This window comes from Fonsecaea monophora, assembly GCF_001642475.1.
Source record: "Fonsecaea monophora strain CBS 269.37 chromosome Unknown Scaff3, whole genome shotgun sequence".
NCBI lineage: Eukaryota > Fungi > Ascomycota > Eurotiomycetes > Chaetothyriales > Herpotrichiellaceae > Fonsecaea > Fonsecaea monophora.
The window spans coordinates 491,899-516,684 of record NW_019173934.1 but is presented as its reverse complement, the minus strand read 5'-3'; the positions used below and the strand labels follow the sequence as shown (position 1 = coordinate 516,684).

Here is a 24,786-nt window from a genome sequence, read left to right as displayed (position 1 = left end):
GGGGTCATGAGGTCTTCTCAGAGACTTTGCCATTCTCGCGTCCCGCTACTCGGTACTACTACTCGAACGCATGTGTCTTTTTGTTGTTTATGCTTTTTGTCCTGGTGGAGCTTGACACAGACCCAATTTTTTTGTCCCTGCACGGTGACGACATCAACGCGAACTCCGAGTCACCAAGTCACTGACGCGGAACTGATGACACGAGATACCCGAACACGTGACACGGAGATTTGAATCTACCACGCAAAGACGCAGACGGCAATGAAGCCCGTGAGGGGCCGATAGCCTAAATTACCTACATACTACGGCGAAATTTTGAGGAACTGGTAAATGAAGGATTGTGGGTTCAGCGATATGAAATGACTTTTGCCCTCACTTGACACGTTCACAAACGATTCCCAGGACGAACCATACGAAAGAATCGGTAACTAAACAGCAAATTCGTTCATAAAAATCGACTTCGAAATGATTGGAGTGGCTATTCTAGGCGGAGGTATGCGCAATATCCTTCCCGTTTCGGCACTGGGATGTCGGCCACAGTGTTGATTGATCGTGTACAGGTATCTTCGCTCGAGAGGAGCACAAGGTGCGCAGAACACAGACAATGTAGTCTTCCATTCTGTTACTGACTGGAATACCCACCTTGACAGCCAGCCGTTGAGGCTTCGAAGGATTTGACGCTCAAGGCCGTCTACTCTCGCTCATTGAAATCGGCAAAGACGCTCGAGGTGGACGAATCCAAGGTTGATCTCTACTCGGACGACTCAGGCGCAGGAAAATCTTTGGAGGATCTTCTGGCCCGCTCGGATATTCAGGCTGTCATCATAGCCTTGCCCATAAAGAACCAGCCCGACTACATCCGCAAGGCGCTTTTAGCGGGCAAGCATGTCCTCTCGGAGAAACCGGTCGCAGAGAACGTGAAGGACGCCGCGGAACTCATTAAATGGTATCATTCCGAGATAGAGCCCAAAAAAGTGACCTGGGGGGTTGCCGAAAACATCAGATACACGAACTCTTTCATCCGTGCTGCAGAGGTCGTCAAGACAAAAGGTCGGCAATTGACTTTCAGATGCCGATTGCAGACGCTTGTTGAGGGTGGGAAATATTTCGAGACTGCGTAAGCCGCTTTGTCTGATGCCAGGGTTATTGAATGATACTGACCGTCTGCTAGATGGCGTAAGAGCCCCACGCACCAGGGAGGATTTTTGCTCGACGGCGGCGTACATTTCACTGCTGGGCTTCGATTGATGATGGGCAAAGACAATCCATTGGTGTCGCTATCAGCTCACTCTGCACAGCTCCAAGAACACCTTCCTCCAGTCGACACCGTTGAGGCTACAGCAAAAAGCAAGAAAGGAGCCGTGGGTACGATATCGATCTCTTTCGGAACAACTCACAAAGGGAGTGAATGGGCTGTCGGTTGCGAGAAAGGTCCCGTTAGCCTCTCGGGCAACAAGGTCAGCTATGATGACAAGACTGAGGAGGTTCAGGACGAAAAAACAGGCGTTCCGGGAGAAGTGAGAGCCTGGGGAGAAGCATTGGCAGCTGGGAAGGTCAACGAGAGTCAATCTCCTGAAGAAGCTCTGGCAGATCTTGAGCTGATCGAAGCCATGTTGCGGAGCGGCGAGCAGGGAGGTGTTCCGATCAAGTTAGAATACCAAGAGCTGTAGAACTAGCAGTGACCTTTAGAGACCAGGCTCTATTGAATACATAAACATGACCAAAGTGCGAATATATGCGATGGTCTCAAGATGGCACGGTGGGTGGCAGGGGGGGAGTTTCAAGGCTGTTCAAGACGCCAATCCCTTTTTGGTTAGCTGACTTGTTTCCCGCGCACAGAAAGTCACTCTTGGCACTTTGCGAAATTCGACCCCGATTTTCAACCAAGGCGCAGTTGTCGACGACTTCTCACTACAACCTTCGTCAATTGCTTCAACTGTCCAGACCATACAATTTTCAAGGTCAGATTATTGCAGCCTCAGAACAACCGTATGATAACTGACACTCGCGCAGATGGTCTCCGCAAAGAAGCACGTCCCCATCATCAAAAAGCACAAGAAGGCGTGGCACCGACACCAGTCGGACACCTTCAAGTGTGTGCCTTCAGCATGGAGGAAGCCAAAGGGTATCGACAACCGAGTTCGAAGACGGTTCAAGGGTCAAATGGTTATGCCATCGGTACGTCCAAATTTTTGAGTCCGCAGTCAAAGTCAAGGAAAAGTGCACGAGCGGATGGACTGAACACTCTGCAAATGCGGCATCATCGGCATACAAGAACATTGGGCTGACAGGAATAACGTACAGATCGGTTTCGGCTCAAATAAGAAGACTCGACACATGATGCCTTCCGGCCACAAGGCTTTCCTCGTCCACAACCCCCGCGACGTCGAACTCCTCCTTATGCACAATCGAACATACGCCGCGGAAATTGCGTCTGCTGTTTCGTCACGGAAGCGAATTGAGATCGTTGCAAAGGCAAAGGCATTGGGCGTCAAGGTTACCAACCCCAAGGCGAAGATCACCACGGAGTCATGAGCGCGGGAGTGGTTGGATGTTGAAGTCACGTTCGTGGATATGAAACAATGAGAGGTGGCCACGGGCTTTTTGTTGCAAAAGAGGTCTAAATCGGAGGCAGAAGTGCTAGAAAGCGACCTTTCCTATGGCTGGATACACATCCTGTGCACCACGAGAAGCACTCGATGGTATGAGGACCCAGAAAATTCGATACCAATCAAGAACATCAGCATATTTCGGGCCAAGGCTCCGTCGTTTCCTTCTGCTGCTTACAGTCTGCCAGACATCGGCTGTTCAAGTTTCACGCTGCCTTGTCCAATCCGTACGTTGGACCGCAGGGGTGTATCTTCGGACTGAGACCCTCTAACATGAACTTATTTCCTCTCTTTCCCAGAGCCTCCTGATGAGAAGTGCATTTTCAAAGGAGACCCCTCAGGTAGTTCTGCTTGAATCTCTGCAAAATACTGGACAGGGACCACAGTGCATCTTGGGAGCGTACCCAATTTACCCATGTGTTGGTCGTACTTGGCTCCCAGTCTTAGCCAAAGGACAATTAACAATAAACCAGTCAAGCTGTAGACATTATGATCGTTCTTTGCGTGTGAAATGAAATTTCACATCGACAATGAAAGTAACAGCGTCGGTCGTCTCGTATCAAAGTCCCAAAATAGCTGCGAGATTTCGGCATGATTTTTACCGCAGGCGGAAACACCAACTCGAAAGTTTTTTATGCGGCACCCAGATCTTTTCGCAGATGACCGTATTTGAACCTATAAACGGGAGGATATAGAGCAATATTCTCCGCCGTCGCAGGCATCTCTGGCTCCTTCACCTCGTGTCCTTGCCTATTTGGCAAGTCGCGGTCGCTTACCCAGCCCCAGCATGGCGCTGATCGCAACCGAAACCAAAGCGCCGCAATTCTTCGATGACAGGAAGCCGCTCGCAGATCCTCCGTCCGTCGCAGTAACACCTTGTGATCCCTGGCCTCGACCCTATTACCTCGAGAATGGTCTCCGGCGCGTGGCGCCATATCATTTCACATACAATACCTTCTGCAAACAGCGATGGCGGGGACGGGAAATCCTCGACATCTTCGCTGCCGAGTTTCGAGACCGCACGCGCGAGTACTACAAGCAGGCAATCGAGACGGGCCAGATCTCGATTAATGGGAAACCATGTAAAGATGTCCATACCATTGTTCAGAATGGCGATGTCATCTCACATACGCTGCACAGACACGAGCCGCCCGTGACGGCGCAGCCGATTCGAGTCATCAGTGAAACCGATGAAATGATTGTTATCGACAAGCCCGCCGGTGTGCCCGTGCATCCGGCTGGTCGGTACAACTACAATTCAGTCGTGGAGATCATGAAAGCGGAGCGCCATTTCGCATTCAAGCCCTTACCCTGCAACAGACTTGATCGGCTGACCAGTGGTGTAATGTTTATTGGCAAGACAAGCAAAGAAGCAGAGGCTATCAGTGAAAAACTACGTGGCCGCACTGTGCGCAAGGAATACGTTGCAAGGGTCAAAGGCCGATTTCCTGACGGAGAAGGCTGGGATGGAGATCCAATGCGTGGAGGTGTTGTAAATTGCGAGGAGAGCATCCTTCAAATCAGTCCCATTGTCGGACTCAATCGAGCGCGGGCGAGCGGCAAATCTGCGAAGACTTTGTTCAGACGATTGGCATATTATCCTCACAAACCATATACGACGGCAAATGCGTCAGCAACGTCGCCAGACGGCCAGACAATGGCCCAGCCGGCGCCTGCAATTTCTGGTACTGAGAACGAAGGTTACAGCATTGTACATTGCCTACCTTTGACGGGGCGAACACACCAGATCCGGGTTCACCTACAGTTCTTGGGACACCCGATTACGAATGATCCAATTTACAGCAACAGAGCCGTATTCGGACCTGGTCTTGCCAAAAACGATGCAAGCCCCGAAAAAGACGAGGAGATAATTGCAAAGCTGAAACTCATGGGGAAAAGTGAGGTTTCTGACTCTATATCATACGAGCAGCAACGACTGGCAACGCTTGTGGCCCAGACACAACAGATGACCGTGTCTGAAGCTGCCGAGTTGAGCGATACATCACGGGCATCTGCATCAGCAAAAGACGATCCATATTTCAAACCATTACCGGCAGGCACACTACATGCTGGGTCTCTTGCAGCATCCGGCGAAGATGCCATGCACCATGACCCTCAGTATGGGGCTTTCGTGAAAGCGCACGATGAGATGGTGGCCGACTACAACAAGCGGAAGGGAGAGAAAATGACAGGCGAGAAATGTGCAGTATGCGACACTCCATTGTACTCGGATCCCGGCCCTCATGAGCTGGGCATCTATCTTCACGCGCTGTCGTATGCTGATGTGGTCGAAGGGAGCTGGAGCTACCGCAGTCCTGCGCCACAGTGGGCATTGCCTCCAGAGGGCGTTGATGGACCGCGAGATATTGGCCCTTGGGAGTATCGGGGTGATGAAGTCCTTGAGATCGGCGACGAGAAGGAGGATGAGAAAGTGAAGAACCGGACCGGGTTGATGAAGAACAAAGGCCAAGTTCTTTGAGCGGTTGCTTCCCTGCCAGCGCCTGCGTCAGATCAGATCGCAGCTGGTGATGACTCCCTACGTAAAAGGGCGCTCGAAGCCTCAGCTTTGCTGGTGTGTCCCTCGTATCGTCATACGAGTGGAGGCGGGTGGTAGAATCACTCAGGACAAGATTGCCTGGACGGTCAGTTGGGGGCGTCAATACCAGGCTAGCCAGCTCATCACAGGCGCGGATGTGATTTCTTCCTCTGCTCACCAACCACCTAGAAAATCTTCCGATTGGGGGCCCCTCTCCCGAACAAGTCACCAATACCTAATAATGCTAACAGGAGCCTCCCCAGCTCCAACCCAGCTCTCCCACCCCCCCATTTTCAACTTCGTTTCCCACTCCCTCACTCTCCGATTGCGCTCTACCCATCCTTCGCATCTCCGTGTTGTCGCGCTCGTTCAATTCGTCCACCCACTGACAACCGGACAACTCATCGCTTTTCCTTTCTTATCTGGCCTTTCTGACTACTGAGTTGTTCCCCTTTGAGCCGGACAGGGCTTTCAGCAATCCACCCCTTCCTTTCCTTGATTTTCGCATTGACCTTTGTCTCCTACCTGCGCGTACCACTTCTCCATCGCGCAAGTCCCCCCTTGGTATATTGTGCGCGTATTGCAGATCAAGATGCGACCTTTGCCCAGCAAGCGAAATCCCCTGGTTGCGCCAGGCGCAGCACCATCCTGTACGTCCGTGTCCTGCGAGCTATACATTGTAGGAGGAGGAACTGACATATAAACCAGATGAGGAGCTGGTCAGTTATCGGCGACTGGGCAAAACCAAGTTGACAGTCAAGCCGGGCCAAGTGGGAACATCGAATGCGACAAGGGCAGAAAATCTGGGTCCGTTCGAGTACGCGCATCTGCGGGCTCCCCTGCCGGAAGACCTCACGGGCTCCGAGATCTTCGCCAGCCAGTCGAACCAAGCTCACCCAGAGACATATTTCCTCATGGTACGAAAGAAATCAGTAACGAGTCTTCCGTCGTATCTGACCCCTTTTTTTGCAGAGGAGAAGTAAAGATGGTTTCGTGAGCGCGACTGGCATGTTCAAGATCGCCTTTCCTTGGGCAACACATATGGAAGAAAAGGAAGAGCGTGACTACCTCAAGAGCCTTGAATCAACAAGCCAGGACGAAGTTGCGGGCAATGTCTGGGTGGCACCGGAATTCGGTATGCTGCGTGGCGCGAAAGGAGGACACTGAAGGCTAACAATAGGTCCAGCTTTGGAACTCGCCGAGGAGTATGGACTATCGGATTGGATTCGAGCACTTCTTGACCCAACGGACATTTCGCAAACGTCATCAAGTTCTAAAAAACCGATTGCTGCGCCTCCCAAATTTGATTTGCCCACCGACAAGGCTAAACCGAGCGCTCCCGTGAAAGCGCCTCGTTCGAGAACCACCCGGTCTATGTCTCCGGCCAAACTTGCAACCCCGATCAAAGCGAAAGCATCTCCCAGAAAAAGACAGACTAAGGCTCAGAAAGAGGCTAACATCGCAAATGCAAACGCTGCAAGCGCTTCTCTCCAGTCGGCACTAGACGACGCTGCATCTGTGGTAGAAACAGAATCCAAACCAGAGTCACCCGCTTTGCCTAGTCCACCGGCGACAATCACAGAGCCGGAGATGGTCAAGGTTGAAGTGGACCAATCCATCGAGGTTGATGGCACAACGGAGACTACACACACGAATGTGACGGTCGAAATGCCGGCCGGCTTGCCCGAACTACCACTCCCCGAAGACACGGAGAAAATGCTCGAGACGGCCCGAAAGATGGTCGAAGAAGCCAAGACTCTGGAAAGCTCTCCAAAGATCTCGAAGAAGCGCAAAGCGCAAGAACCAGAGCCCAGCGACATTGACGCCGAGCTTCCAGCACAGCCTGCTAAGAAAGCGCGAGTACTGGAAGAGAAACTGAAGAGAGAAAAGGTGCGAACCCGGGCAGTTTTGGGTGTTACGGCGACTTTGGCTATTGCGTAAGTTTTTCTGGCCTCCGACGACGATTCGTATGCTAACGATTACAGCGCTGCCATTCCATACTTTTTCTAAGAGGAACTCTTTGCTTAATATTTTTTTCTACCTTTTTTTCGTCTGAGATACCACTTGTTCAGAAATTCGTGGGTGAAAGAAGGATTGGCGAAGAATTGAATTGCACAGATGGAGACGAAAGATCCCTTTTTCGGTGGACCGGTCGTTGGACACGAGCTGACGGATGCTCTTTGAGAAGAAAACTTACTGCTCTTCTGGAGTTCTTTCAATCTTCAGTACGTCCCAAGACCAGATATCTGCTTTTGACCAGAGGAACGGCGAAACGCAGCACCCAGTTGGACTGGTTGTGCTCGTACAAAGCAGGACTAAGTGCAGACACAATCGAATCCTAAACCGTTTAGTAAAAAAGAAAAAGCGCCTCCAGACGCTACAGAATCCCTTGCTGGGCGCATATCGAGGTTACAGAATCAGAGCCAGCTACAGAAGAAAGGTCTACCACCTGGTTTCAGCCTCACGGGCTCCACCAAGTGGGTTGACCTGCTCACAAGCAGCGGGTGACCAGTTTGGAAGTGCAAGGACTTGTATTGTATCGTGGCTGCGTGGCAATGATGATGTTGAAGATGTTGCCAGAGTTCCAGACTTCGTTGGCGCGGGCAAACGCTCCACAATGATGGTCGGGTGGCTTGTCACGTGCTAGCCTTGAGGCGGCCCTGGGCGGATCAAAACACGTGTTGGTGGCTGTTATCCACTCCACGTGACACTCCGACCTGGCACGCCTGGCACGTCACATTGTTTTTAAACGAGCTGCTGAAACACACCATGTGACGAGCGACCGTATCTCTACCAGAGTACTACGAGGGACTTGAGTGTGCTCTGTATACGGCTGGAGCCATGGATAATATCATACTTCTGGGTGCTGAGATTGTTTGAAGTTCTTGTTTGGTTCGCGTCGCATTTGTCCCATTTTGTCTTTCATCACAGCGTTCGAGTGGTCCGTTCCTGGACGCGCTACCAAAACATCACCTTCAGGTGGCTGTCCACGGCGCCTACGTTTCCTTGCGTACTCGATATCCCATAACATAATCTCCTCTGGTCGTCACCAGCTGATTCTCATACCCATATGAACCATTTTCTTCATCGTTCAGGCTCTACATTTCTCTTCGGATCGTTTAAGCATGTCTGATGGCCACCTCGATCCTCCTCAATACCGCACCCATGGACCCGTCGTTTGCAACCTCGTATCAGCCTTCTCCCGATCACACGTGTCCGCAATGCGGCTGCCACCTACTCCCGCCCTCCGACCCCTCCGCTGAAGCTGCCGAAGCCAGTCGCCGCATCCGCGATCTTGAAGCGCAGGTGCGGCTCCTCAACTCCAAAGCCGCTGCAGCAGTAGACAAGCTTGCAGACTACGAGGATGAAATCACAAACCTCCGCGATGCATACTCCAAGTCTCAGCAACAGCAGCAACAGGCAAAGCCGAATGCGAGGCTGAGCATTTCACCGCTAGAAGGAACTGGTTCTATTACAACGCAGGCCCAAACGCCGCCGCCACAGCAACAGTCAAGGCTGGCAAGCATCAGCGCCCTTCTTCCAGGGCGTAGAAGGGAAGCCAATAGCAGTCTCGGGGGACAGAATCCCTTGACACCAGCCACAGGCACATTCCCACAAAACAACGCCGCCGTCTTTGGCAGCACCACGTTATCTCCGCCCAAAACGCCTTTTTTTGGAGCAGGAACGATACTTGGTAATTCTGCACTAGCCCTCTCCGATAACAACCAATCGACTGTCAGCCTCTCAACATTACAATCTTCGCTGGAAGAAGAGCGCACGCTTCGAATACGAGCCGAATCCTCCTTGTCACAAACTCAAACTGAGCTAGAAGAGCTCACAGCACAATTATTTGGACAGGCAAATGAGATGGTAGCAAATGAAAGGAAAGCACGGGCAAAGTTGGAAGAGAGGGTCAAAGTGTTGGAGCAGAGGGATGTTGAGAAGAGGAAGAGGCTAGAACGGTTGGAGAAGGCTGTGAGCCGGATTGAGAGAGTTCGAGGCATGGTTGGGGACTGAGACACCCGGATTGGGACATCGGTTTTGCAAGGACGAAGAGTCTGAATCAAAAGAGATGTCTATGAAACAAGGTTACCTCGTCTACCCAGTTGGAGGTACTTCGGTCTTGCCTATGGATGGCCCTTGAATTTGAGCGCACGAGCCGATGTACCACCACAAACAGCAGCGCTCATCTCCTACCGATGAAGGAATCGGGGATAGGTAGTGAGCGCAAGGAAGCGAACCGGACAAACATGCACGACTGCTACTTTGTATTCCAATGCAGGAATCTCTCCAGCAACCGCAACAGACTTGCACCGCCGGGAAAAGCATCAACCATTCGAGATCTTCCGTCGACGCTTGAGACTCGCGCTCCCCAAAAAGGTCGTGGAAAGTTCTGCGAAGGGCTAAACATTCGCAAGGCACAACTGGGATGAAAGAGCAAGCAAGGGAAGCCAAAGCAAGAACGCTTTCTCCTGGTGGAGAAATGAGCGTCATTATCGCCGAACATCTGCAAAGGAATGGCTATAATCAGATTGGGTTGCAGAAAGGCACTCGGAAGGATCAGAAATCAATCAGGCTAGAAGAGTTGGTTTTGAGCGCAGAACATGTTGCGTGAGTGAAAGCGGCACTGTCCCTAACCATATGCCGTGTATCGCATCCAACATTTCTCCGAAATCCCTCCAGAAACCACTCTTTGCAATGTTTCCTATATGGATCGCGTTCGATGGTGTTGATCCCAGTGCCAAGCCCTGGTCGTTGTGGTCACGTGCTGAAAGGCTCTTGACATCATTCTGGGTTGTTTGCTTCTCTCCGTTCCTCTGTGTGTCGTGTATCAACGACAATCTGCCTCCTGGCACTCCCTTGACCTTACTCTGTTGAGGAAACATGCTCGTAATTCGAGATCCAAGTCACCATCATGGCCGCACAGCAAGGCCCCGTCAACTATCACCTTACACACTGATGGAGCAGACAAATCAGCATCCAAATATTCCTGGCCGCAGACAGAACAGGCGCATATAAAGTGGAAGCTGGTCTCACTGCAATGGAAGACGTCTTGTCAGGATGAGATGCTCCACATCGGAACCCTCCTCAGAATGCTATGTTCAATGTTCAATTCTTGATATGAGTGCCGGATTTGGCCAGTGGCATCAGCGGAGGGCCCCCAAAGTCCTTACCTCCAGCCTGACCTTGTCCTTCGGCTTGACATTTAATAACGAGGAACTTCGACCTTCGTCTCACTGCGATCCGCCTTTTCCGTCTGATTAATGTCTTTGATCGAGGCAAGGGTGATTGGAAGCGCAAGACACCTGTGCTGCGACGTTTCGTCCCTATGCTGTCGGCCGTACCCGGACCTTGTACACGTGAAGACTGAGCCCCCTTTTGAGGTTTGGTTTTATCCGACATCAGTATCTGCTTGCCCAACGGATCAAAGTGTTCCGACTAGCACAATTGTTTTCTGCTGACAGTGATTGGCCTTTGTTTCAGAAATCTGCCCCCACTGTCATCAAGGCGCCTATCCCCATTTTTATGGTTCTTTGCGTGCGAGGATCGCCTGGTCAAGACTACGCGTGCTTCCCCATGACGAAACCTGTGGTGTTGGACATCCCGGAGTACGAGTACTTGTATACGCCATCAATTATGCCGCATCCGATGACTGACACCCCGAGCACTAGCCAGATTCAGAATTTACAGAGCCGGTGGTGGCCACATCTCGAAATTCGATGTGCAGGATGTAATCTCCCAGGACCGCGATGCATGCGTTGGACCTGGCAAGAGTGTGCCATTGTTCCCGTCTCATAAAGATGACCATTTGCGCCCTGGGCACTGTTTCCTCTCAGGACAACCCCAACGACGCAAGTTGGTAACAGATCAAAATGCGATTCTCGAAAGACTACTCGGTGCTCTTCTCATTGATGGCAGTTTCGGTGGCTGCGATTGAACTCGAGAAACGAACCACAGTCCCAGCATTCGTCCGGGAGTATGGTATGCATCTTTCTGTGTCTTGGGACTTGTCTTCCTTGGCTTCGTCGGGGAAGGAGGAGGCCAATGTGACTCTTACAATGGGAGAAACTGAACTGACAAGATGTCCTCACCACAGCTCCCGTGTTGTTTCTCGATCCCATGGAAGCCTTCTTCCCCAGTTCCATCGCCCTACAAGTAGCCAACAGCCACCCCGAGGACTTTGAGGGGCAGAACATCTGTCCACCTGCGCCCTTGACGTTGTCCAATCTCGACAGCCTGAACCAGTTCAGCAACAACGGCCGCAACGTCTCCCTCACGTCCGACCAAGGCATCCGCGCCCTCCCTCCGTGGTTCCACGGCGTGAAGCCCAACCCGGACGGCTCTTTGCCCTGCAACACGACCGCCTCGGCCGTCGTGACGGTGGAAAAGCCCGACGACGTCCTCGACGCGTTCTTCTTCTTCTTCTACGCCTACAACCGCGGCGACTGGATCTTTGGGCTCCCCGTGCTCGAGCTGGGCGACCACGTCGGCGACTGGGAACACGTCATGGTGCGGTTCCAGAACGAAACCCCCCACGCGATGTGGTACAGCCAACACTCGAGTGGCCAGGCGTTCACGTTCAGCGCCGTGCAGAAATTCCAAGACGGTGCCCGCCCCATCGTCTACCCGGCCAACGGCACCCACGCCAACTACGCGACCCCGGGCGCCCACCCGCTCGACATCACAGGCCTCAACCTGGGGACCGGCCTGCCCATCTCGCCCGTGACCGACGAGGCCGGGCGCGGCCCGCTCTGGGACCCCCTGCACAACGCCCTGTTCTACTCGTTCGACAACGCCTCCCAGAAATTCACCGCCTACAACGCCCGCGACCCCACGGCCTGGCTCGACTTCGCCGGCGTCTGGGGCGACGCGCAACTGCCCCTCAACGCCACGGGCCAGGTCGACCTGCTCGGCCAGATCAAGTTTGTCAGCGGGCCCACGGGGCCCAAGTTCAAGGGCCTGGGGAGGACAAATGTTTGTAACACGGCCGACGAGGCTGCTTGTCTCGTTCTCACGTCGCTGGACGCGTGAGGGCGAGGCGCAAAATTCGAGGCGTGGGGAGGGGAGATATGCACATTATGTACGTATGTCCAAGGACGGAGGACGGGAAATTTGGTGAGATTGAACTACTCGAGGTATGTAGGGTATGTACAGTAGGTAAGGTAGCTCACTAGCTAGCTGGTCTATCCAGGGTTTTGGGGGAGTTTTGAGCAAGTCAATGAAAGGGCATCCGGGATATACGGATGTCCATGTTTTGTACCACGACTCTCCGACTCTCTCTTCCCCCTTTTCCCTTTTCTCTCTCGACTCGAACCCTACATGTAGACCTCGAACATTCTCTCATATCCATTCCGAGGAGAAACGGTCATTTGGACCATAGACACCGTGTCGCTCTGCTCTGCTCTGTTCAGCTCACAATCAGGACTTGAGGAATGGCAACCTGGCACGGACAAGCAAGGTAAATATACATTACAGCGGATTGGTGTAGCTAATTGAAACACAATATTGTCAATCTATTCTCAGTAATTGTTACATGCATTCGAAGGGTATCGTCGGAGCTCTATGGACATCAAAATCTCGGTGCAAGACCGTCTCGTCTCTCGCTAACAGGTACATTAATCATTGCTTCAGTTGCTTCTCAATAGACTGATACGCCCAAATATGGGGTCTGAAAAACGCCTCGCAAAGGATGACGACCGTTTTCATCGTTCGCCAACGTTGTTACATTGCTTCTCTGTGAGCATTTAGAGCTGGATCACATCCACCTCGCTGAAATCAGGCGGAGCGCCACTGTAGACACACCGGCCTTTGGAATCAAGACCCTGTCGGACATTGCTCACCCAAAGGTGTTGGCTGAAGCGGCCCATCCGGTGTACCTCGTCGTCACTAACGCCGAGTTCATCCCGAGGAATCCAGATGACAGGTCTTTTGGCTCGGAGTGCACTGTGTTGGAAAGCCCTCTGCACGAGTTTATCGCGCTCTTCCGGGGTCAGATCCTCCAATTCGTCATTGACTCCTCCAAAAAGAGCATCGGCAAGTTGGTTCCGGGCTGCACGTTGTGCTTCAATGTCCTTCTCATTGCCCGTGACCGGGTTGAAGTTGTTGAGCTTGTCAAAGACACCCTTTGGTTGTTGCAAATGATGAGACTGACGCTTCGATGCTCCGCCGACTTGCGATAGGCTTCTACTTTGTGAGGGATTCTCCCATTCACCAAAGTTCGATGCTCGACGGTTCCTTGTGTTATCCCGGTCGGCCCAGGATTTGCGATTGTTTCTCTGAGAAATATTGCGCGGCACAAGGCCTTTCGTCTTGTCGGCTGTCATCTGGGCGGCTGCTTTCATCATTCGTACACCTCTGCTATCCTGGTCCAAATTCATCGCGATCTCTGGATTCTGAAACTCGTATGGCTCAAGCTCAGGCAACTTCTGAGACCTTTGTCGTTCGAGTCTGTCCTGTCTACCCTTTTCAATGTCTTGAAGTTCGATCTCGTGTTGTTGGCGGTCTTCCTCCATCGACTGTCGCTCGTTACGCTCCAGCTGGTCTTCGAGATCTTCATCTTCATTCTCGTTCTCAATGAGTCCATGTTTCCTTTGCATTGCTCGAGCAAATTCCTCGTCTCGTCGGACTGCATCATCTTCCAGAGTGATCGGGAGGTATCTAAACAATGGGCTGAAAGCGTTGTTTAGCAGTAACTGGTAACCGGCGGTGAGGATAAGGATCACAATCATCCCGATTGCTTGGCCTGAGCAAGCGACGTTCCCGTGTTGATCTCTGACCAAGAAAAACATGCCAATCAGAGCAACCTCCATCACATAGACACCAACAAAGGTGAAATTAATGGCGTTGGGATACAAAAGACCACCTGTGTCGCGAGTAAAGCGATTGACGTAAAGTGTGTTATACCGGTAGACAAACCAAAAAAGCGAGAAGGTGACGATGTTGAAGAGAAGGATCAGAGGCGAGATAACGGAATAGATCAAACCGATGCAAGCCAGATTCGTGTACACAGGGAAGAATGTTCCCCATTGGATGTTTTGTAATTGAGTCTGTCGTGTGAATTTGGCCCGGGCTGTATTGTCGAAGAGAGGGGCGAGAACGAACCATCCGATGAGTGAGCCCACTTGCAGCAGGGCTCCAGCACTCACTGACAAGGCCTGGAGGAGCATGTATGAGAAGAAATAATTGCTGGCCTTTGGGATGTTGTTGCCCAGGAGACTCGGGACGTTGGTCCAGCCGTCTACGCTCGTGAAAAGCGCAAAGAACTGGGTCAACGCAGAGGCGATTGAGACGACCAGGAACAACTGAACGAACAGGAAGCAAAAGTAGTAGCGTTGAACCGAAAGTTCCACCAGCATCCCAGACGGTGTTCCCTGGCATCGCACCAGGAAACGAAGGATTAGAGGGAGCAGGAACAGTAGTAGACCGAGCAACGCCGCGGGCAACACACCTTGAAGGACACTCCGGATCCAAGCAGGAATCTTGAGAACCCAATGAAGCCACTCCCACGTCTTTGCAGCAGTCTCGAGCTGCGAAAGAGCCGACGTGAAAGCGATGGGGATGGCCCAGAGGATGATCATACCAACCACAATAGCGACAACCCCGCCTGTTCGAATGTATGCAGACCACCATGGGATCGACATGTTGTCCCAAATCACATCATTGGGATCGATCTCGACCAAGCGTGGAGCCATCTGCTTGGGCAGATGGTGACTGACAGCCTGACACGCCATGTGTGCCGCGACCTGGTGATTGAACTGGACAAAGGCGGAGTTCATCAGTGGGAACCGTTCAGGATGGGCTTGATCATCCTCTATTTCGACATTGAGCCGAGCAACCTCCTTTCGGCAGTATCGAATGGTGTCAACCTTTTCGCCCATTAGAGGCAGCGAAGGCATCCATTGCCAGCCGAATATTGGTAGTCGCATTGTCTCGCGATCTTTATCGCGCAGATAACGTCGCCAGACTGCATCATCGGGGTCGTGGTCAAAGTTCCATTCAAACGCAGATGGGTAGTCGACTGGCTCCTTTTCGTCTGAGCCGAGACCTATGGCTTTTTTGAACTTTTCAACTCTAGTCAATTGCTTTTCTGGTCGAGCCTTTTCACCCCCCATTGTACTACCTTGAGAGATCGGGCTTTGGGATCGTTGAGCGGTGGAATTCTCCACTGTCCTTCCCCGGTCGTCAAGTGAGCTATCATTCTTTGCAGAGGCATCTTTGGCACGTGTTGTTCGCGGTTGTCCATATGCTTTGTGGTTCTTGGATGCCGTTGGTCTGACTCCTTCTACTTCGTCGTTGTCGTCGTGAGAACTGCGGCCCAGTTCCTTTTGTTCGACATCAGCCGCCACGAAACCATTGGTGGTGTCGATGGTGTTAGTGACTCCCTTGTTGACACCACGAATACCTCCCAGCAATCCTTTGCCAACTTTGTCCAGACCGTGAGTGACCGCAGATATGCCTCCGCCAATGATGGGGATATTGAACCGGTCTCGCTGAGGCTCGGGAATCTCGTCCTCCTCATCATCGCTTGACGCCGAGTGAGAACCAGCCTGATGGCCGTGGATGACATCGTGGAGGTTATGCTCAATCTGATGAGGATTTCCAGTCGAGGTTCCATGACCATGGGCTGCTCGATCACCAGCTTCATCCCTAATGGTAGCTCGCAGCTTCTTTTCCTCCTTGGTGAGTTTCTTGCCGGCCTCCTTCTCAGCTTTGGCAATACCCTCCTCGTGCTTTTTGAAACATTTCCTGATAAGCTCTGTTTCGGCTGCTTCAAGAGTTTTAGCGAGCTTATCGCGTCGTTTTATCTTGGCACTGAGCTCGTCAAAGTTGCGGTTGATCCAGATGTTTCTCAGTCCGCCGGGGAACACGTCGTAGAGGCCATCAAGAGCCTCGACGTTGCACCACTTCTGAGGTATCGAGCTCACCAGCACAGTGGTAGCAGAGGCACGCAGACGATGTTGGGGGGAGGTCAAGTACGCCTGCCGCATTCGGATGTAGCCTCGTAGTTCGTCGAAAGACACGTAACATATCCAGACAATAAGACCCAAGGCCAACAGCCAGTGAGCCCAATATCGACCTGTGTGGTTGGGAGCGACATTTCCCCAAGCCAGCTGATCCAAGCCCGTCACATTGCTCTCATTCTCATTTTTGCCGAGTGCAAATTGTGCCCCACGACCATCGACCATGTTGAGAGGAATAAGAATTGGCAAGATAACCAAGGCCGCCGGAACAAATATTTTGAGCAGCGTACGCAGATATCTCAGGAAGAAATAAGCATCCAGGCCACACTTTTGGACGAATTCGGAGTTTGAAGTGGCAGTCACAGGCTTGATCCATTTCCACCAGCCTGGGGGTGAAGGGGTGGTCCGTTCTCTTTCTGGGACGAGGTATGTCCGCGGCTGGTATATTCTGGCGAAGCGGTCCTTGATGACGAGAAACAATCCGATTTGGATCCCGAACACTGCAATGGCAGTGACCAAGGACGCGGCGAATTGACCAGCACTTTGGCCATTCTTCTGTTCTGCTGCGGTGGTGTTTCCACCGAGATTTAGGGTGTCGTTCAACGACATTTTGTATTATGCTTGACTTTGTTGCGGTAATGTTCTTTTCTGCGTGAAGAGATCTTGTATCATGAATGCTCGTTGCTAAAGGATTGGTCGTAGCATGACTGGTGTTCTTGTGACGGCCTGCGTACGCGTTTGGAACGTGAGAGGTGGGTGATGCAGTGGACGTCACTGACCAGCGATATTAAGCTGGGGCCGCAGTTTCTGGTGAAAGGGACGGTCCTTTCAGGGGGTCTTGAAATAAGTACAAGGACAAAGCAAGAGGAGGGAATCAATGACGGCTGTTGTAAGAATGGAGAAAGAAGAGATTCAACACACAAAGGAAAGCAAGATCGAAAAGTTGGAATAGAGGGCTTGGGAAGTACGTGTTCTGACGATCGAAAGGCAAGGAATGAAGATCGAGATAGACTGTGTGAGGATCGCATGCCTTGTGTTGGTGTCTCCCAACGTCAGTGACGTCGTTGGTAACGCGCCACTGGCGCCACCAAACGCACAGGAGCACCTAAGGCGGGTTCGAGGGCCCTCGGAGGCCAATCAGTATAGGTGCTACAGCCCGCGTCCAAGCAGCGGTGCGACGCCTAGGCCACCTCTAGTCTAGGCGGCCCGCCTGGCGCCCCGAATGCCCACTCCGGTTGCGCATGGTAAAGACCCAAACAGCCATCCGGTTGCCCATCCAGGTTTCAACCCAGGCCGTCCAGTGGTGCAAAGCGCCAGCACTCGTGGCGCAGCAGACAGACAGATTTGATCGACTGGTCACAGATTCAGCATTTCGTAGCGACAAGCGACAGACAGGCGAGACGCCAGATGGGAGATACAAGTATAGATGCGATCCAACAACTGGAGAAAACATGAAACACCTGAGCTCGGAACAAGCCCCATCAGATCTCATCTTCACCCGTACTCGTGTGTTTAATTCAGCCCGCATTTTGGTGGCGAGATTGAGTTTCGAGGCTCTGGGCGAGTCGGCCTCTCTCGCAGCCTTGTGAACCTCGGAAGCTGAAAACCACCAAGTGGCGCACGCTGCACCTCGCAAGGCTACCAATGCATAGTAACACTTCAGCTCTCCTAGCCCAAACACCTTTTCTCTCCACAACAAAGATTGGCCCAACTGAATACCCTTGTTCAGCCATTGTGCTTTGTTTCCGTGTATATCCCTCTCACAGAAATCATGAGCCAATCGTCCATCACCGTCTCCAAAACCTCATCTGGAATCACTACAATCACCATCACCCGCCCCCATCGCCGCAATGCCGTGAATCCATCCACCGCTCGCGCTCTATATTCGGCCTTTATTGAGTTCGAGGAAGACGCCTCGCAGAAATTCGCTATCCTCACCGGGTCCGAGGGAGCCTTCTGCGCCGGCGCAGACCTTGTCGACCTGACCGCACAGTCAAAACAAGATCCAGCCACTCTGGATCCGCTGGATAGAGATCATCTGCAACCAGTTCAAGACCGCAACTGCGGTCCCATGGGCCCATCGAGGTTGCAGGTGAAAAAGCCCGTCATCGCCGCAGTGGCAGGTCACGCCGTTGCCGGCGGCCTCGAATTGAGCCTTCTGGCCGACATGCGGGTGGTTGAAGAGGACGCAATCTTCGGGGTCTACTGTCGTCGCTGGGGTGTGCCGCTGATAGACGGCGGCACAGTCCGCTTGCAAGCCATCGTTGGCCTGGGACGAGCATTGGATATGATTCTTACCGGACGACCAGTTTCTGCCCAGGAAGCTCTGTCCATGGGTCTCGCAAACAGAGTCGTTCCCAAGGGCAAGGCGCTCGAGGAAGCCACGAAACTCGCCGAATCACTACTGAGGTTCCCCAACGCGTGCATGAATTCTGACCGAGATTCTTGCTACTATGCCGCATATAATGCCCAGAATTTTGAGGATGCCATGAGGTACGAGTACGATCACGGGGTCAAAGTAGTGCAGATGGAGAGTATAGCTGGTGCTGCTCGATTTGCCGATGGACGTGGGAGACACGGCGGATTTGACAAGTTGTAACCTCCGCAGCCTCGCTTCTCTCTAACAGCAATTGATAAATTCAGTGATAATCTATGATTCGGACACTTATTGGGCGGCGATCGACAATCATTACACGGTGTATTGCCTCGTCCCTCTCCTGTGGTTTCTAGATCTTCCTTTCGTCAACGTCCTCCATAATAACCCGCGCTTTCGCCGCCACCGCCACCATGATACTGACCCTGACTCTGGTACGGATCCTGGTAGGCGGTCTGGTATTGATAGTCTTGCCCTTCTTGACCGTATCCATAATTACCAGCATCTTGTCGACCATATTGCTCGTATCCGGGAGGTGGCTGTAAGGGCATGGGACTGGGCGATCTGTTGTCTGCAGCCGAGCGCTCTCCAAGCAGTGCGGCTTCGTGCAGTTCCTTTGATCCCCCTAATTCACTGCCATTCGATCCGAAATCCTGATCGTCTAGACCGCGTGCTCCGCTTCCAGGAAAGCCGCCCATGAATTTCGTGTATTTGTTCAACGAGCCGGCGACCCCGTGGACACCAGGAATTGGTAACTTTTCGGCCATGCTCAACATATTTCCCAGACCACCACCTCCTCCATGTTGTTGTTGCGCCGGTTTATGCCCCGTGAAATTTCCGAGGACGTTACCTACCATACCCAGCGGATTTCTCCCTTGGCCGCTGCTCTGGTGTCCACCAGGAATGAGATTCGCCAGTCCACCAAATGCTCCAGAGTTTGACGAAGACTGGTGCCCTCCTCCGCCACCGTGCTGTTGTTGACCTGGGATGAAACTCGCAAGGCCGCCCAGTGGGCTAGAACTTGTATGGTGTGCTCCGCCGGTGCTTGGAGCAGAATGCTGTATGTGCTCATTAACGCCTCCTTTGTGGTTTTTACCAGCTCGTACGCCGTCTGAACTCAACAGGCTTTCGAGACTGCGTCCCCTGTCGGGTAAGCCGTCCACCCATCGCGTTACTGCACCGAACATACTCCGATGGACTTCGAGTCTTTCATTTCTGAAGGCGGGATGATGGAATATACTCTCGACATCGTGCATGACCTGTTGCACCGGGACATCAGGGTGTTCCCAAGCATATAGAACTCGCGGAGCCACAAATTTGAGAATCTCAGCGGCCACATTGCCGGCAGGTTCGTTCAGCATGTTGCTGAAGTGGTCCTTGCTCAGCATTGAGTGCGTGGGATCCGTACAATGTGGATCCGTCCAGACCTCGTATTGATGCTTTGCGGATGAACTCAGAACACCCTCACTACCCGTCTGCAGTGCCTTAGAGATTGCGTTGAGGATTGGTCGTACAAAAGGGGCCAGGAGTGAGAGGATGAACACCGTCAGAGTTTCGGTGATACGGTCGACAAGCGCCTCTAAACCTGGAATCTTTTCGATGATACCACTGATTGTCCGAACAACTTTATCTCGGAATGCTAAAATCGGATAGATCTGAGCGACCGTCTTGGCTGGGTCAAAATTTGAGAGTCCTTCGAGAGCGGTTGAACTGGGACCACCGGATTGCGCTGGTGGCGGTTGTGGTTGTGTTGGATTAGCTGACTGCATAGGCTGTGAGGGATGAGAACTCGTATGTTGTGGTTGCTGCCAGTCCTGCTGTGTATTGCCATATTGGTCGTGTGCAGCATAGTTTTGGTTCATCCCCTGATCATGCCATTGAGATTGATGTTGAGACGGTGGTGGATTGTTGAAACTCTGCGGCATGCCTTGGTCATGCCACTGCGATTGCTGTTGGTACTGAGGTGGGTTCTGTTCCCAATGTGGCTGATAACCTGATTGAGACTGTTGATTCCAAGCATTTGCGCCAAAAGACTGAGGTTGCGACGGATAGCTGGGATGTGATGCCCGACTAGTCTCCCAGTCATCTATCCCCCTCGAGGAGCCTCCATAATCCTCAATTCCACGATAACCCCCCTGCGCGCCAAAGCCCTCGTGTTGACTAGCACGCGCCTGGGCCTGAGAGCTTGCTTGCAGTTGTTCCGCTTCATCACAAAGGCCTTTGGTTCCAGGGACCTTGGAGAGAAGTTTGACTAATGTCATCAAAGGATTTGATGACTGCGCTGCTTGCTGAGCTGTGCCGAGAGCATTGTCCATCTCATTCACTTCACTCTGGGTGAAATGATCGGTTGCCTCTCCGAGGACCGAGTGATAGAAATCCACCATCCCGAAAGTGCCTGTGACAAGTGGGAAAACATGTTTTCCGCGTAGATTGATCGCGGTGGCAGTTCCCACATGAGGAAACACATTGTGGAAGCCCATTTCCCGAAGCGCCAGTTCAACGTAATTTGTGTGAGCACCAAAGTCTTCCAGTGTATGCAGGCCTTGTCCAAGACATCTCAAAGCCTCAGCGAGATCCTCATCTTTCCCTTTGAAGAATCCGTGGCCATTGGTGTAGAGACGGCCGTGGTGGATACTGCGTTCAAAGCTGTACTTGACGAAAGCCGCGCTGGTAGCCCAATCGCCTTTACCATTTGCAATATAGTTCTTCATGCCCGTCTCCATATCGATTTGTAGCTCAATGTCTCTGACCGGACCGCGGAGGCGTACATCGAACTTTCGGGCATCCTCGTTGTCATTGTAGTCTTTAGGGTTGCTGAAGACTCTGTCAGAGTTTGTTGCTGGCCCAGGAAAAGGAATAAACCTACTCAATATGTTCTTCAGGTCGATATACCCCTAGGCGCTCTGAAGTGACCTCGAATTCGGCTGTAGCATACCCGAATCCAAGGAACGATAGCAGCCAAACCAAGATACGAATGGTCTCTGGCTGTGCTTTCTTTAAAGCTCCGGTATCCATGGCCTGAGAATAGTCGCGAAGCCAATTCCTGTGACGGGTGGTTAGCCCTCGCGTTGTTTACGCCAGAGTAGAGTACGGCGTACCCAAAGTAGACACGTTTGATCATCATCGAATTCCATTTGTGATGACGGATACAGGCCACAGTCTTCAAGACGTCTTCGATATCGCCATGGCGCCAATTCTTGCCCTCTACCGCAGAGATAGAGGCAATGTCTGTGCCGAGTGTCAGCGGGGGTCTTCTGACCAGATATCTCTCTGGGTTACGCACTGCCAGCACCAAATGCATGGGCTTGGAGGGTGAAGAATACCAAGCCCAGGAAGAGACACAACAGGATATTGCGTGTGATTAGAGCCATGGTTGACTGATGTCTCGTCCACGACGAGGTTGTTACTTGTGTTAAAGCAAGCCCGAAAAGCGGAGGATTGAATGAGAAGAATCTCGGACCAAGAATGTCAATGCCAAGATGAAATTCGATCTGTGTCTCCCAGGCCTGGATTATGAGCTCAATTAAATTCAGATACGTATCACCAGCTCAAAGACAAGTCGCCATCTGGAAACCAATATTCCCGAACATATTACAGTGGCTTGACGTTATAAGGCGGGACAGTGAGAGGGGTGACGGGATCCATACAATGTTGGTTACCAGCCACATTTGCCAACCCACTGAGACATCCGCCTAATAACCCCATGTCGAATCTGACCAATTGTTTCGAATTGTACGAGATACTAACAGAGAGACTTATCTGCACTGCCACCGGTACATGTTACAAGTACTCGTGTGTCGAATGGCAGTGATGAGTCAACCTGCGTCTGGTACCTTGCAGAGCTGAATCGTGAAAACCAAGATCGAGGCTATGCAACAAGCATCTCATTCCCTCAGGTACAGAGCAAGTACGTCGGTAGTCCACGACTACATGGACAGCAGGCAGAGGTGCTATGGCCTCTCTCAACCGCCTATCACCAAAGACATACGAGTACATCAAAACAGTGCAGAGCAGCAATCAATACCGATACTCATAAATTTCTCAGCTTTCTATTACTAGAAATACATCTCATAACGGCGGATAATCCCACCGACCGTTGTGCTGGACAAGAATGTGGCCCCATGAAAGTCCTATCGTTTTAAGCCAGCCGTCAACCGTGAGATGTGCATTTGTTCCATCCTTTTGTGGAACCAACATAGCCAACCAGGAAACCCAACATCAACCCATCTGGTATCTTTTGTTTTCTCATCTGTCATTTCCTCGCCCCCAGGTACCGAATGTGCAAAACTCCCGTAAATCCACAAGTAAATAAGAACCGCCAATATGATGATGATCGTTGTCTATCATGATCCTCTTGACCTTGGATATGCTCGGGAAACTCCATGCTAAAATCAAGTTTGTCTTTGAAATCGCTGTGCCACCGTACTCCCTATTGATCCTATCTTCCACAAATAGCTGGTATCATGATGTCAACTTCGTCGAATCGCTATGCCTTTCCGCTCGTTGAAAAATGTGACAAAAATTTTCCTCGTCGTGAGATACATATGTACAAATCAAATGGGAGGTCGAGAAGGTTCGAGGTAGGGTGGGAGGGGTTTGGCAGGCACCGGAAAGCACAAAGGCAAGCGACACATCATAACACCAACCAGCACGAATACAGCGACACAACGACAACGAGCACGGAGGTTAGAGCACTCCACAGAGCAGAGACCCTCTTACCACCGGCGGGCGGCAGTTGTTTGCTGCATCATGCCTGGTGAGATGGATGATGGCGGGCTCGCAATGCGGTTACCTGTGGAAGGGTTCACAATCGGAATGGCGTTGTTGCGGGAACGAATCGCCGACGGCTGATGGATCTTGAGGTTGTTGTGGTTGCCGGCGAAGTTCGGTGGAGACATGTACGCGGACGTGACAGCAGAGGAAATAGACAACGCGGGTGTGATTTGTTGTGGTTGTATCTGGGATTGGAGAGGAGATGAATCGGGCGAGCCACTCGACAACGATGAGCGATCCGACGAGCCTGACGTTACCGACTGACGCTTTGCGAAGAAGTCAGTAAGAGACGAAGTTGTGGAGAGAGGCTCGCCACAAACCTCATCAAATGTCAAGAGGTTTGGGCAGAACTCTAGATCGTCGTCTAGGTCGAACGACCGTCCTGCCTCGAAGCGCGCCCGGTATGCACTTATGCTTGGAGGCTCGGTAACAACCAATTCCTTGACCACTTTGGGTGCACGGAATTGCCGATGCGAGTGCTGGGCCGCGGACAACCGGGGTGCTCGTCGAGACCGACCATGGTGGCTATGTGTCTGCGGCATAGGCTGCGGATTGGTGGCTTGATGTTGTTGATGGGCAGTGTAGTAGAAGGTCGACATGATGATCGGGTGAGGACGACCGGGAAGTACACAGGGAGGTCTAGGATGGGAACGTAGCGGTATAGTTGTATTGTCGAAGAGGATGCCAGCTAGGCAAACAGTGGCAAAAAAACAATGGGTGTCAGCTGATTCAAGGAGCCTCTTGGAACCGGCACAGAGGGTCTATGCTGAACAGGATCTTTGTTTGGCAAGAATGTCTGGAACAGGCGTCAATGGAAAGAAGTAAGAATAAGGCGTGAGAGGAAAAGGCTGTAAGGGAGGACGAGAGTGGGTGGCAGGTAGTAGATAATGGCAGTGTAAGTGAGATGGAAAGCAGCGGTGGGATGGATGGTGATGTATGGTCGATTTGAGAACTGGCTGGCCAAACAGGCGGTGGAGGGAGGGAGAGGCGAGAAGGCGAGAAAAGGGCAGAAATCGGGAGAGGTGAGAGGTGAGAGGTCAGAGGGTGGGAAGACCAGCGCAGGAAGCCGGCGAGGGCGGGAAATATCAGGGCGACCAACACCACTAAGGGCTAGTTAGTTAAAAGTGCAGGACAAACTTGGGCACAAGACCCGCTTTGTCCCGGCTGGTGGTGCCTGGGGCGTCACCTGCCATTCGCTGCTAAAACGTCAAGGCGTCGCCCGCTAATGCGCCCTAGTCCACGACAAGGGCTTCAATTTGCCGGGGACAGCCATGAAATTTGCCTCTGCCCGACTCCACAGGCTGTGAATAGCCCAACGCTCTGCACGCAGCCCTCAGACCGGCCGCCTTGGACAAGCGTAGTTTTTATCACAGGGTTCAACCACCACAGTCCTTGGCGGCAGAGTTGTTTCGATCCTGACCCACCCCTCACCCACAATGCGCAGGGCCCGCTAATCTCTTCCAGTCTAGGGACGAGCGCTTTCTGCACGAATCGTCTCTGCCCGGCCTCCTGGACTCATGCCCATCCTGCCAT

General features: G+C 52.2%; 10 protein-coding genes across 10 annotated transcripts; 7 read left to right on the top strand and 3 right to left on the bottom strand.

Annotated features, from left to right (window-relative positions):
• Positions 1-465: 465 nt before the first annotated feature.
• Positions 466-1,670, top strand: AYO21_00884 (hypothetical protein; the record flags this gene model as incomplete). The annotated part of the gene is made up of 4 exons (XM_022650871.1): positions 466-493; positions 561-586; positions 651-1,117; positions 1,172-1,670. 4 exons carry the CDS (start codon positions 466-468, stop codon positions 1,668-1,670), a joined length of 1,020 nt encoding a protein of 339 aa, XP_022516874.1.
• A 343-nt stretch (positions 1,671-2,013) lies between these two features.
• AYO21_00883 (60S ribosomal protein L32) lies at positions 2,014-2,535 on the top strand (the record flags this gene model as incomplete). The annotated part of the gene is made up of 2 exons (XM_022650870.1): positions 2,014-2,178; positions 2,305-2,535. 2 exons carry the CDS (start codon positions 2,014-2,016, stop codon positions 2,533-2,535), a joined length of 396 nt encoding a protein of 131 aa, XP_022516873.1.
• An 861-nt stretch (positions 2,536-3,396) lies between these two features.
• AYO21_00882 (hypothetical protein) lies at positions 3,397-5,088 on the top strand (the record flags this gene model as incomplete). The annotated part of the gene is made up of 1 exon (XM_022650869.1): positions 3,397-5,088. One exon carries the CDS (start codon positions 3,397-3,399, stop codon positions 5,086-5,088), a length of 1,692 nt encoding a protein of 563 aa, XP_022516872.1.
• Positions 5,089-5,737: 649 nt separating this feature from the next.
• On the top strand, positions 5,738-7,155 carry AYO21_00881 (hypothetical protein; the record flags this gene model as incomplete). Its single annotated transcript, XM_022650868.1, has 5 exons — positions 5,738-5,795; positions 5,854-6,062; positions 6,118-6,280; positions 6,326-7,082; positions 7,131-7,155. The coding sequence occupies 5 exons, from the start codon at positions 5,738-5,740 to the stop codon at positions 7,153-7,155; spliced, it is 1,212 nt and encodes a 403-aa protein (XP_022516871.1).
• Positions 7,156-8,277: 1,122 nt separating this feature from the next.
• AYO21_00880 (hypothetical protein) lies at positions 8,278-9,162 on the top strand (the record flags this gene model as incomplete). Its single annotated transcript, XM_022650867.1, has 1 exon — positions 8,278-9,162. The coding sequence occupies one exon, from the start codon at positions 8,278-8,280 to the stop codon at positions 9,160-9,162; it is 885 nt and encodes a 294-aa protein (XP_022516870.1).
• A 1,856-nt stretch (positions 9,163-11,018) lies between these two features.
• Positions 11,019-12,177, top strand: AYO21_00879 (hypothetical protein; the record flags this gene model as incomplete). The annotated part of the gene is made up of 2 exons (XM_022650866.1): positions 11,019-11,127; positions 11,228-12,177. The coding sequence occupies 2 exons, from the start codon at positions 11,019-11,021 to the stop codon at positions 12,175-12,177; spliced, it is 1,059 nt and encodes a 352-aa protein (XP_022516869.1).
• Positions 12,178-12,890: 713 nt separating this feature from the next.
• Positions 12,891-16,715, bottom strand: AYO21_00878 (hypothetical protein; the record flags this gene model as incomplete). The annotated part of the gene is made up of 1 exon (XM_022650865.1): positions 12,891-16,715. The coding sequence occupies one exon, from the start codon at positions 16,713-16,715 to the stop codon at positions 12,891-12,893; it is 3,825 nt and encodes a 1,274-aa protein (XP_022516868.1).
• A 1,162-nt stretch (positions 16,716-17,877) lies between these two features.
• Positions 17,878-18,705, top strand: AYO21_00877 (hypothetical protein; the record flags this gene model as incomplete). The annotated part of the gene is made up of 1 exon (XM_022650864.1): positions 17,878-18,705. One exon carries the CDS (start codon positions 17,878-17,880, stop codon positions 18,703-18,705), a length of 828 nt encoding a protein of 275 aa, XP_022516867.1.
• Positions 18,706-18,848: 143 nt separating this feature from the next.
• On the bottom strand, positions 18,849-21,851 carry AYO21_00876 (hypothetical protein; the record flags this gene model as incomplete). The annotated part of the gene is made up of 4 exons (XM_022650863.1): positions 18,849-21,294; positions 21,347-21,523; positions 21,579-21,708; positions 21,764-21,851. 4 exons carry the CDS (start codon positions 21,849-21,851, stop codon positions 18,849-18,851), a joined length of 2,841 nt encoding a protein of 946 aa, XP_022516866.1.
• Positions 21,852-23,195: 1,344 nt separating this feature from the next.
• AYO21_00875 (hypothetical protein) lies at positions 23,196-23,852 on the bottom strand (the record flags this gene model as incomplete). Its single annotated transcript, XM_022650862.1, has 1 exon — positions 23,196-23,852. One exon carries the CDS (start codon positions 23,850-23,852, stop codon positions 23,196-23,198), a length of 657 nt encoding a protein of 218 aa, XP_022516865.1.
• Positions 23,853-24,786: the final 934 nt, after the last annotated feature.